The sequence below is a fragment of the Rhinolophus sinicus genome, linkage group LG04 (assembly GCF_036562045.2).
Source record: "Rhinolophus sinicus isolate RSC01 linkage group LG04, ASM3656204v1, whole genome shotgun sequence".
Taxonomy (NCBI): domain Eukaryota; kingdom Metazoa; phylum Chordata; class Mammalia; order Chiroptera; family Rhinolophidae; genus Rhinolophus; species Rhinolophus sinicus.
Genome location: NC_133754.1, coordinates 103,497,174 through 103,510,457, shown reverse-complemented (window position 1 = coordinate 103,510,457; position 13,284 = coordinate 103,497,174). Strand labels below are relative to the sequence as shown.

The 13,284-nt window shown below is 35.3% G+C and overlaps 1 protein-coding gene and 1 non-coding gene across 17 annotated transcripts in view; both read right to left on the bottom strand.

The window, feature by feature from the left end:
* The window catches only part of ZMYM2 (zinc finger MYM-type containing 2), a 93,421-nt gene that overhangs the window by 58,538 nt on the left and 21,599 nt on the right, over positions 1–13,284 (bottom strand). For all 16 annotated transcript variants that reach the window (XM_074330121.1, XM_074330127.1, XM_074330115.1 and 13 more), the window contains 3 exons: positions 10,837–11,122; positions 9,399–9,564; positions 7,385–7,597 (listed from right to left, as the gene is read on the bottom strand). In XM_074330121.1, coding sequence (XP_074186222.1) covers positions 7,385–7,597; positions 9,399–9,564; positions 10,837–11,122 — 665 coding nt within the window. The remainder of the gene's footprint in view (positions 1–7,384; positions 7,598–9,398; positions 9,565–10,836; positions 11,123–13,284) is intronic.
* Positions 8,980–9,104, bottom strand: LOC141571434 (U6atac minor spliceosomal RNA). Its single transcript, XR_012496177.1, has one exon. It is a non-coding gene; the product is annotated as a U6atac minor spliceosomal RNA (small nuclear RNA).

The window sequence follows — 13,284 nt, the reverse complement described above, 5'->3', positions numbered from 1 at the left end:
ACATTTAAAGAACTAACACAAAATCTTCTCAAACTAGTCCAAAAATCAAAGTAGAATGGAACATTTCCCTTCCCTATTCTATTAGACCAGCATTACCCTGATTCCAAAGACTGATAAAAATATCACAACAAAGAATATCACAGACCAGTATCCCTTGTGAATATACATATAACAATCCAGAATAAAATATTAGTAAACCAAATTCAGCAACATATTAAAAATATAAAACACCATAACCAAGTGGGATTTATCTCAGTAATGCAAAAGTGGTTTAGTGTAAGAATAATCAATGTAATATGGCACATGAATAGAACGAAGGTAAAAACCACGTGATAATCTCAAATGACGGGAAGAAAAAGTTTGACATAATCCAACATCCTTTCATTATGTTAAATAAAAAAAACCACAACAGGCAAAGACTAGAATAAAACTACCTCAACATATTAAATGCCATATATGAACAACCCACAGCTAGCATCATATTCAATAGTGAAAGACACAAAGCTTTTCCTCTAAGACAAGGATGCCTACTTTTGCCACTTCTGTTCAATGTAATAGTCAAAATTCTAGCCAGAATAATGTGGAAAAAAATAATAAAAGGCATCCAAATAGGAAAGGAACTATAATTATGGCTATCTGCAGATGACATGACTCTCCATAGAAAAAAATCTCAAGGGATCCACAATAAAGCTACTAAAGCTAACAAATGATTAACAAAGTTGCAGGGTACAAGATCAACAATCAAATATCAGTTACATTTCTAAACAATAACAATATACAATCTGAAAATGAAATTAATGAAGCAAATCTATCCCAACAGTACCTAAAAAAAAAAAAATACCTAGAAACAAATATAATTGATGACTGAAGACTTATACACTGAAAACTATGAAAGATTGCTGAAAGAAATTAAGGAAGACCTAAATAAATGAGAAGGCATTCCCATGTTCACAGATAGGAAGATTTAACACTGCTGCAAAGTCAACACTACCCAAAACAATCAATGCAATCATTATCAAAATTCTAATAGACTTTTCTGCAGAAATGGAAAAGCCAATCCTCAAATTCATATAAAATTGGAATGGGTCTAAAATATCCAAACAATCTCGAAAAAGAAAAACAAATGTGGAGGACTCATTTCCTGATTGCAGAATTGAGAGTCCCGAAATAAACCCACTCATCTATGGCCAATTAGTATTTGTCAAGTATGGCAAGTCCATTCCATTGGGAAATCAGTCTCTTTAACATACGGTGCTGGGACAACTGGATCTCCACAGACAAAAGAATGAAGTCATAAACAAAGATTAATTCAAAATGGACTAAAGACCTAATATAAAAGTTAAAACCATAAAAGTGTTAAAAGAAAATATAGGGATAAACCATCTAGACCCTTGATTTGGCAACAAACTCTTAGATATGGCACCAAAAACGTGATCAACAAAAGAAAAATAGAGGTAAACTGGCCTCCATTAAAATTAAACTTTTCTGCATGAAATGACTTTATCAAGAAAATAAAAAGACAGTCTACATATGGTAGATAGTAATTATCTGTGACCATGTATCAGAAAAGGGATTATCATTCACAATATATAAAGAATTCCTACAACTCAAGAAAAGGAAAAACAACACAATTCAAACATGGACAAAGGACTTCCATAGATACTTCTCCAAAGAAGATACACAAATGGTCAACAAGCACATACCAGCTCAACATCGGTAGTCATTAGGGAAATGCAAAACACAACCACAAAGCAATACCACTTCACACCTACTAAGAAGAACTGTAATAAAAAACAAATTTTTAAAATGGAAAATAAGTACAGTAAAAGGCAAAGATGTACCCACAGTAAATGGAATCCTCATATATTGCTGGTAGAAATGTAAAATGATATAGGTGTTGTGGAAAACAGTTTGACAGTTTCTCAAAAATCTAAATGTAGAATTGCCCTATAACTCAGGAATTCCACTCCTAAGTATATACCCGTAAGAACTGAAAACAGGGACTCAAACTGATACTCACTCATATGCCAATGCTTGTTGCACCATGATTCACAAAGGCCAAAAGGAGGAAGGAACCCAAATATCCATCAACAGATGAATGGATAAACAAAATGTGGTATATACATACAGTGAATACTATTCAGCCATAAAAAGTAATGCTTTGACATGGATGAAACTGAAAACATTATGCTAAGTGAAATAAAGCAGACACAAAAGAATATTGTATGGTTCCACTTATATGAAATATCCAGAATAGGCAAATTCACAGAGACAGAAAGTAGGCTAGGGATTACCAGGAACTAGGGGTAGAAGAAAATGAAGAGTTATTGGCTTAATTGTCACTGTTGGGGTCATGAAATAGTTCTGAAAATAGAGATGATGGTTGTGGTTGCACATTATGAATATAATGTCACTCAACTGTATACTTAAAAATGTTTAAAATTGGAAATTTTATGTTATACATACCTATTTAGCACAGTGAAAAGTATATTAAATACACATATATACACACACTCAGATGTATTTTCCTACCTTTCAATGCTCTGGAATGGTTGAAATAGCATTGAGATTACCTACCTGGTTTAGACTGGGTGGAATTTGAGCCCCATTTCTTTTTGTGAGGTAGTTCTTTAATAATAATCTCTATTTCTTCTATGGAAATTTCTCTGCTTTATTGTATCTACTCTGGAGTCAATTTAAGAAAATTACATTTTCATAGAAACTTACTCATTTAATCTACCTAGGTTTTCACAATTTTTACATAGGTTTGTACAATGTAGTCCCTTATGATTGATTTTCAGCTTTCTGTTTTGATGTGTTAAGTCTACCTTGTCATTTCTTATTTTGTGAATTTGTGCATTTTAAAGCCTCTTCTCTTGATTAGATTAACTATTGGTATTTTTTTTTCCTTCTAGTTTTTAAAAGACCTGATTTTTCATAGAAGCAGAATTTTGTATTCTTTTAGTACTGTTTTTATTTCCTAACACATTAATTTCTACCTTTATCTATTTCTTTTCTTCTCTTTTGTTTTAGTTTATTCTGTTTTCTATTTCTTTTTGTTGAATATTTAATTCATTTATTTTCACTTTTACTGTTTTAATTAAGCATATAAGAATGTTAATTTTCCTGAGCATTTTTATAATACAACGATATCACTGATATCTTAAAGATTGTACCAAAAAGGAAACGAAAGACCAGTATCACTTATGAGTACCAATGGAAAAGTACTAATAAAATATTAATAAATAGAAGTAAACATTTAAAATACAATAATGACCTAGTATAGTTTATTCTAGTAATACAGAATGGTCAAGTGGATTAGAAAATCCATTAAAATCTATTAATAGATTTAAAGGTAGAAATCATATAATCACCTCCACAGACACTGAAAATATCTTCAAAACTTGACACTCATTTCTGGTAAAAACACATCTGGATACTTCTTTAATTTGATAAACTATAATTAACCTCAACCCTAAAGCCGGCATCTAATTTAATGAGAAAATAACAAAGGCATTCTCACAGGAAAAAGAAAAAGATATTTACTAATTCCACTATTTAAAACTGTATTGGAGTTATTAGGAAACACTGTCAAGCAGGACAAAATACTGGGAATGAGAACTGGAAAGGCAGATCTTAAACCTTCCCTATTTGCAGATAAAACAATGGTTGAGTTACCAAAAATAAATCCCAGAATAAATTAATAATGATGACTTAGTTAGGTGACAGGTATTTAAAAATTAATTAAAAATGCATATACGGGCCTGGCTCCATATACCGGCCCAGATCAGTGGCTCAGGTGGTTGGAGCACCGTGCTCCTAACACCGAGGTCTCCGGTTGGATTCCCACATGGGCCAGTGAGCTGCGCCCTCTATAGCTAAGATTGTGAATAACGGCTCTCCCTGGAGCTGGGCTGTGGTGAGCATCCGTAGGTTGGCGTGAGCTGCCGTGGGCTGCTGTGTGCTTCCATTAGTGGCCAGTGGCCAGCGTGAGTGGCCGGCAGCCAGTGTGAGTGGCCAGCAGCCATCATGAGCGGCTGGCAGCCAGGGATAGCTGCCCTGAGCTGCTGTGAACAGCCGACTGATGACCGGAGACCAACTGCCTTAGCCGGAGGGAGCGCAAAGCTCATAATACCAGCTTGGGCCAGGGAGCTGTGTCCTACACAACCAGACTGAGAAACAACGGCTTGAACCGGAGTGGGGGGTGGGGGGGAGGCGGAAGAAAGGGGGAAGAAAAAAAAAAGGTATTTCAAAAACAATGCATATACACGTATGTATACATACACACACCAAATAATGGAAGAGAAAAAACTCATTTAAAGTAACAAAAAGAAAATATTTATGAACAAAGTTAACACGAACACTAATGTAACAAGCAGAGTGAAATCCTTTGGTCTATGATAGGACACTATGACATCATGAAGATGACAATTCTCAAGGTCAGTCATTTGGAAGCAGATAATATTTGGCCCATAACTCAGCTGTGTACCAGAATAAATTCCAAATGGGTTAAAGATCTAAAATTTATATGAAGCCTTACAAACATTAGAAGAAAACATTAAAAAGTATTCCTTTGTAGCCTAGGAGTGAGGAAAGTATATGAAACAAAATACAGAAGCAATAAAACTGTAAATTTGACAATATTAAAATTAAAAACTTTACATGACAAAAACTTAAATAAGCATCCAATCAGTTTTATGTAACATGGATGAAGCCTGAATACATACTAATGCCATTTACATAAAGTTTATAAGCAAGTCAAACCCTGATGTCAGAAGTCAAAATTAGTAGTTACCTTTGAGGAAGTGGAAGAGGATAGCAATTAGGAGAGAGCACAAAGGGGCTGGTGGAGAACTGGTAGTGTTCAGTTTCTTGCACTAAGATCTTAAAAATCAAGGTAAAAGACTTAGACTTGATTTTTTTTAAGAATACTATGAGACAGGGATTACTATCCCACAACTTCACACATGATGAAACAAGGGACAAGGGACGTTAGATAGTTTGCGTGGGAAAGAGGTGCTAAGTGGTGGGGCCAGGATTTTAACCCAGGCCAACTAAAGCCAGCACTCTTACCAGACCTTCTAGGTTATCAGAAGACAGCAAAGACAGCAACGTCATTAACATCAAACACTATACTGAGTCCTGGAGATTATAATCAGTCTGAACCTTTCCATCACCAGGTAGCCCTCCTTATATTAACGGATTTGAAGTATGCCACCCTAATGCAAATCCTATGAAAGCTGAAACTCAGTCTACTGTACTTTCCATGGTACTATTGACAGCAACTAGCACAGTACCTGCACCTAGTAGGTGGTAAATAATTGTTTCGTGAACAAATTACCAACACATTTTGCTCATTAAATGTTCAATTTAATGTGAAAAAATTTTGAGATGATCACAGTCCAAACAAAAAAACTGAGTAAAAGATGTAAAAAAATAGTTCACAGAAAAGACAATTAGCTCTGAAATAGGAAAAACTGTTCATCATCATTCCTAATAAAAGGCCTACAAATTATGTAAAACTATACTTATACAAATAACATGCTATTTTTACCAACTGGAATGATGTGTTAATATTCTCTGTTGGAGAGGCTATTGTGAAATAGGCACTTCCAAAATATTACTAAAAGGAATGCAAACTGGTACAACTCTAACACACAGGGGAACTGAATAATATCTAACAAACTAACACATGTGTTTACCTTTGGCCAAACAATCCTGCTTCTAAGAATCTACCCTGAAACCATACCTCTGCAAATACAGTTAAGCATCTATGTACCAGGGTATTTGTAATAGCAAAAGACTGGAAACAATCCAAATACCGTCACCAGCAGTGACCAAATAAACTACCACATAGCCCAGTGTTATCTTGTATGTGGTTAACCACTAGCTCTTGGGAGGTAAGGGGATCCACCACAATTTGTAGCATCTGCCATGAAAATATTCCCACTATAGATAATTTCAGGCTAACAACAGAAAACTGAATAGGAAATTGGGAAAAGATGCACAGAAGTACACCATTATGGATAATATCTCCATCATACAAATACAGTAGATGGAAATAATCTTAAGAGCACACATAATACAATAAATGTAATAAAGTATTTAGGAAGTGACAGGTTTTGAATATTTTCTTTGTTTTCAATACTGTTATGGTCTGAATTGTGTTCCCCCAAAATTCGTATCTTGAAGCCCATCCCTCAAAGAGACTATATTTAGAATAGAGCCTTTTGGGACACAGTTAAGGTTAAATGAAGTCCTAAGGGTGGGACCCTAATCAGACAGGACTAATGTCTTATAGAAGAGGAAGATACCAAAGATCAATATACCTATCTTTCTCCCTCTCTGTCTCCTTTTGCGCAGCAGACAGACCCTGTGAGGACATAGCAAGTAGGAACCTATCAGCAAGCCTGAAAGATCAGCCTCACCAGAAACCAATCCGAAAAACGCCTTGATCTAGGACTTCTAGCTTCCAGAACTGTGAGAAAATAGCTTTGTATTGTTTGAGCCTTTGGTCTTTATCGTTTGAACCTTTATTGTTTGAGCCTTTGGTCTTTGGTATTTCATTATGGCAGGCCTAGCAGATTAATACAGATATAATTTACCTATAAGTTTCTATCATTTAATTTTTAATAATGGGTGTTTTTAACAATCAGCTCACAAAATTCATGAAAATGTATCTTTTGCAGCCAGACCATAAAAAGGAGGAAGGTCTATAGATAGTGATAGAGAATAATTTCCAAGATACACTGTGAGGTGAAAATTGGAAGGCGCCGTATGGTATATACAATATGCTATCTTTTGCATAGAAAAACAAGGAACTAAAATTAATTATGTAATTCCTTAATTTTTCAGAAAGAACAGAAAACATAAAATAGTAAGAACTGAATAGTGACACCATAAAGGATGAATCGGATCCAAGAGAAGACAGAAATGGGAGCTGGACTTCTCTGAGTATACCTTTTTATGTACATTTTACTTTTGAACCATATGTATAAATTCAAAAATAAACTAAATCAAAAAGATCTTGAAAATGAAATTAATCTTAAAATCGAAAAATAAATGAGATAATTAGTCCTAACCTAAGCTTTAACAATTTAAAAAACCGTATTTGCAACCCCTCCATCATCAAAAAAGGAAAATTCAAAAGATGAATCATTTTGGTAGCATTTACTCTTGTGTGTAAAAGCAAAAGTTTATTTCTAATAATCTACATATATTTCAGTATGCACTTGAAATAGGTCATTTCCAAGGTGTAAAGACAACAATGAAATTAAATGAGATTCCAAGATAAATCTGGTTAATAAATGCTGTTAGAGTAAAACTATTAAAGCAATTCGAAATATTCAAATGAAAGGGGGGTTTTGATTATATCATGAATTACCTGTTTGTATTCGCTGACACAACTCTGGCAACAGAATCGCTTCTGCTGACCATCAACCACCAGGACACTGTTCCCGGCACCTTTGCTGGGCAGGTACTCTCCACACTGTTCACAGCAATTCATTATCAGACCATTGGCCATTCTGTATCTATTAAAGCAGTGGTCACTGCACAGCTTATGAGTCATATTTTTAAAGCTAACTTCATGGCGAATCTAAAAAACAAAATTTTTTAAAAAACAAATGAGTATGTCAAGTAGACAAATGAGGTATTCCAATTAAAAGAAAATGCCCCAATCTTTCTATAGAAGGCTTATTTAAGGGAAGAGGAAAGACAAAGTACATTTCATTATTTTTTGAACCATATTTATACACACAAGGAATACATGTGTGGTGGGGGACCCATTGATATCACTACAAATTTCTCTGCAGGCATCTAAAAACGAAACAACCCAGTTTGGATAGTGTTAGTATAAAACTTCTGGAAATCTGTAGACAAACTCAAAAGGAACTATAAATAGATGCACTACTTTAGAAAATGGAGGAGAGAACCAATCTTATAAATAATTCAAATGAGGTATGCATACACAGGTTTCTTTTTTTCCATCAAATGCAAACACTTTTAATACCTTATTAATAATGTGAAGTTACCAAAAAATATTCCCTCCACTTGTTCTACTTGTGTGTGTGTGTGTGTGTGTGCACGCGCTTTATTTTTTACCTTTTTTTAGTTTAGTTTTGTTTTTTTAAGGGGAATAGGACTTTTATTGGGGAACAGTGTGTACTTCCAGGACTTTTTTCCAAAGCAAGTTGTTGTCCTTTCAATCTTAGTTGTGGAGGGTGCTGTTCAACTTCAAGTTGTTGTCCTTTCAGTCTTAGCTGTGGAGGGCGCAGCTCAGCTCCAGGGCCAGTTGCCGTTGCTAGTTGCAGGGGGCACAGCCCACCATCCCTTGCAGGAGTCGAACCAGCAACCTTGTGGTTGAGAGGACGCGCTCCAATCAACTGAGCCATCCGGGAGCTCAGTGGCAGCTCAGCTCAAGGTGTCGTGTTCAATCTTAGTTGCAGGGGGCGGAGCCCACCATCCCTTGCAGGACTCGAGTTGAACTGGCAACCTTGTGGTTGAGAGCCCACTGACCCATGTGGGAATTGAACCGGCAGCCTTCGGAGTTAGGAGCATGGAGCTCCAACTGCCTGCGCCACCAGACCGGCCCCTATTTTTCACTTTCTATATTAGTTTCAGATGTACAAAACAACATAATGATTTACACCCCTCACAAAGTGATAAGTCCCCCAAGTTTACTACCCCTGACATCGTTACAATACCATTAACTATATTCCCTATGCTGCTGTACTTTACATCCCATGACTATATATATATATATATATATATATATATATATATATATATATATATAATTTAATTACAGTTGACATCAGCTCCAGGTGTATAAAGCAGTGGTCGGGCATCTACAGTCTACGAAGTGATCCACCTGATAAGTCCAGTGCCCATCTGGCGCCCTACAGAATCTATACAACATTACTGCTTATATTCCCCACACTGTGTTTAACATTCCCGTGACTATTTTGTAACTACCAATAAAAACGATGGTCAGATGCCACGAAACAGGTGGCAATACCTTAACCATATGTATGTTGTTAGGCCAGAGGGCCTCTTCCATCCTTGTCAAGGGGAATGCTAACCTTCTCTCCTTTCATACACACTGTTCTACTTCTTAAGCAAGACTGTCTTCCTTATGTAGTCAGCCTATTTGTTTAAACACTGGTTTTGTCTGAGTGCACCTAACCTCAGGAAAAAATAGTCAATTCATATTATATTTTAATTTTTCCTAAATCATTCTCCCTAAAGGAGAATGAGATTACATAATGGGATACTTATCAGCTCAAGTTTATATATCCTCACTAATAAGGAAACATACACTGATAACAGTATGTTAATAAAGTTGAAAATATATCCATTAGTTGGAACTAAGTGATAAAAAACACAAAAGTACAAACCTCTGTTAGTTTACCACAAATTGTACATCTTGACTTATTGAGCGCTCCTTTAGTAGGATTCTGTTTGTCTTCATAGAGAGACAAACAAGACGTGCTACAGAATTCCTGGAACGACTCGCTTGAGTCCACTTGGGCAACAATAGTTCCTTTCATTGTAGTTATATCTCTGAAAATAAGAGGAACAACTTAAAGTAAAATTCCACACAAAAAAAGCAAACATAAGAGTAATAACTGAGATTTTTAATTTCCATCGAAGCAAAACTATTTTATACTATTAAATCCACTATCTAATATACCTTCAAACTCCTTAACAAGGCTTTCAAATACTGGAAACACATTAAAAACAAAAAAGCTGTTAATGCTTATATTATTTATATAGAGTTTAATGCCAAGGCCCAATTTACTGAGGTATAAATTTACAATACCTATTCAATTCCCCTCCCTTGCGTAAGTAGAAAGCATGAGATATCTAGGTCACAGGAACATGATGTACATTCTAAAGAGGAAAACTGAACTTGAAGACACCCCCACAAACCAAAATAACCCCACTACCATTCTATACAGCTCTCTAATTGTAATTAGAAATGTTAGGAAATGACAATACTGATGACCTTTGAAGTATTTCCTTTGATTCTGAATTTTGAGATCCTATATTGCAGTATGCAAGTCTACTACTGTAAAGCAATCTAAAATATGTACAATTGTTCCAATATTTGAATTTATTAAACTTGTACAGAGCACTAAGCCATTTCCATAGTTCTAAGATCAAAAACATCTTCACAAACTTGGGCTGTTCCAAGAGATATACACACAAATTCACCTGGTTTGACCTTGCACATAATATAACAGATTCCACTTATTTTTAACTAGTGAAGCCAGACCTAAAAATTTGCAAAAGAGAGCATCCTGTCTCTCCAAGGCTTTCAAAAAACTGGTATCTGTCTTGAACCAGTGAGTATTCTAACGACTTAATATTCAAAACACACATAAAACCATGTAAAATGCAGACTTGTCAATTTTAAATAATCTTAATATGAAGACAGTGTAAAAGTCAATCTATTTTAATACAGAACTAGTCATATAAATTGCTTAACAATTTTATCTGGTTAGAACTAAATTCTTATAATTAATAAGTATATGTGTTTTTACAAATTCAAGGCGTCTAATGGAGATTACAGATAAACTTAATTACAAGGGCCTAGTATTTCAGTCAACCAAAAGCCTATCCAAATAGGAAAACTTTTAGTCCTAAGCCACATGGGCTTGATAGAGAAACCTACAAAGTCATTACAAATTTGAGTTTGTCTTTAAGATTCAACCAACTAGCTTACCAACTTTTAAAACACAGTGATTCACTTCTAAGACTCTAATAATTTTCCTAAAATTTTATGCCACCAATATTCAACTATATGGAATTATGTTAAAAACTAAACCTTACTTTTTACACATAACACAGAGTTTCTTTGGAGCAGGTTTGTGAGAGAAGGAGGAAAGGCAGCTGGTAGAACAAAAGAGGTGAGCCGATCCTTTTCGTTGATAAGCTGTCTGTCCCTTCTGTAAAGGCTTTTTGCAGTTTGCACAAGTGACTTTAACTGGTTTAGTGGGTTGCTGTTGGGCTGAAGGCTGGCAAATCTGTTTAGGAAGCGAGGCCACTGGTGATAAAGAATCCACCCCTGGCTGTTTCTGATTACGGGGAAATGATGCTGACTGGGAGATCCAAGAATCTTAAAAACAAAATGCACAAGAAAAAGTAATGAAACAGATCTTTACACACACTAAAATTACATCAGAGAAACAGTTTTAACTTCCCATTCTGTACACGTTGAAAATATTAATAAGCAGCAGCACAGCAGAGAGGTAAAGGACACAAGTTTCAGAGTAAGAATGCCTGGTTGGCATGCAGGCTCCATCACTTACTAGACCTGGAAGTTACTTAAACTCTGTGCCTAACTTTTCTCTAAACTGGAAATTGGTACCAACATCACATGAATGATAACATTAAATGAAATAATACATGTAATAAGCCATAGTGACCAGCACACAGGAAGCATTAAAAAATATTAGCCATTAGTTATTAAAGGAATTAATTTGCAGAATATCACTTTAAGTGAGGAACACATACATCAACATAAAAATATAATAAAACATTAACCAACCAGAACCTTTGACAGATATAATACAGGTCTGTTAAAGTTTATATACAATTATATTCAAAACACCTTTTTAAGAACAGCTTTTCCATGTATATCTATAGTTCCGTTAGGTTCTAAATATGCCACGTAACATCAAGAATTTGGAATGTCCCACAGAAATGACGTTAAGTCGGCATGTAGTAACCAATCCCACGTGCTGCTGTAGCCGCACCGCCAGTGCCAGCGTCGCACCACATCGAAGGCACCAAGTAGCATGGACGCAGTCCTCAGCTTTTCTCTAACAGTGAGCTTCTTTGGTTCTCGGCTGCAGTCCCCAGCTTATCGCGTCATCACTGTCCCACAGACCTCACTACACCACCAATACCATAAGCTTTTTCCATTTTGCAACTTTTCAGGCCACTGCTTCTAATTTCTACCATTTTGATCTCTTGAAATTTTTTTCCATTTGAGTTTTTTCTCAATTTTGAACTTGCGTATGTAAGAACTGCCCTTCCACATTATGAATGCTTTTTATTCCTTCCACAGGAAGTACAAAGAGATTTAGAGCTCAGGGAAACTTCTTTACTACAAAAACCTGAAGAGGGCACCTTCCTAGTTCTGACCCACACCACAACCTAAAGGTCTTAACAGGCTATATCCACTGCTATTCAGATTTCACCTTACTCCACAACCATCCCCCCAAATATATATAAAGAGAGTAAACAGAGTGCATTCTGGAATCCTCTTTCCTGCTATCATCAGGGTAACTGAACAGTTTTAATAAATCGGTAACGATACTAATGAAGAGGAAGAAAGTAAATCACTGAAAGAACAAGCAACCCATTTTCTGAAGGGCCTGCAATCAAAAATTATATTTGAACATGTGCTAGAAGTAATAGCTTTTTGCGATACAAATACTGGCTCCTTAGGACTTTCAATTTTGTAGGCTTATCATTTGCATACATACTTAAAGGAAACTATTTCAACTTAAGAGCATCAATTAACCTGATTTAGAAAAAAAATGACATTTTTCAATTTAGTTTTAGGCTCTGTAGAAATAATCTAATCACTCCCTTTATATCTCAGGCCTTATATTTCTCCTACTTTCAAATTTTCACCCCTTCCAACACCAAAATACTTTTAGAAATAGAATTTTATCTAAACCCTCTATTTTATACAAGGGACATCAAAGTGTAGCAGCTTAATCAATCCAAGAGCCAGTACAAATAACCAAGATTTTATAACTCTCTATTACAAATAAAGACAGCACATAAACACAGGAGCTAATTCATAAAACACAAGAGCAGCAGATATGTCTGTTTAATTTTTCTAATGAGTACTTCACATTCCCTCATATAAGAGTTTGAGTAAACAGGAACACAATTCTTATGATCATATGTCCCTTTGACCCAACGACATTCTTACAGAAATAAGCACCCCAAGACACATTCGTAAGCATATTCTTAAGAGTTATTTGAATAGTAAAACCTGGAACCAAGCTAAATAGAGACTTAACAAAATCAAACATATATCCTTGATACAGTCAAATATTTAATATCACTAGGTATTTAAAGGGGTAGTTGGAGGGAAGAGTTTGCAAAACTACACCTATCCTATGATCTCAGGTTAGAATTAAATGCACCGTTCTCAATGGTGAGACTGAATGTTATTTTCTGTTTCATACTCTTTTTTTTTTTTAACTTTTTTAAAAATTTATTTTAAGTGTGTTTTTCCAGGACCCATCAGCTCCAAGT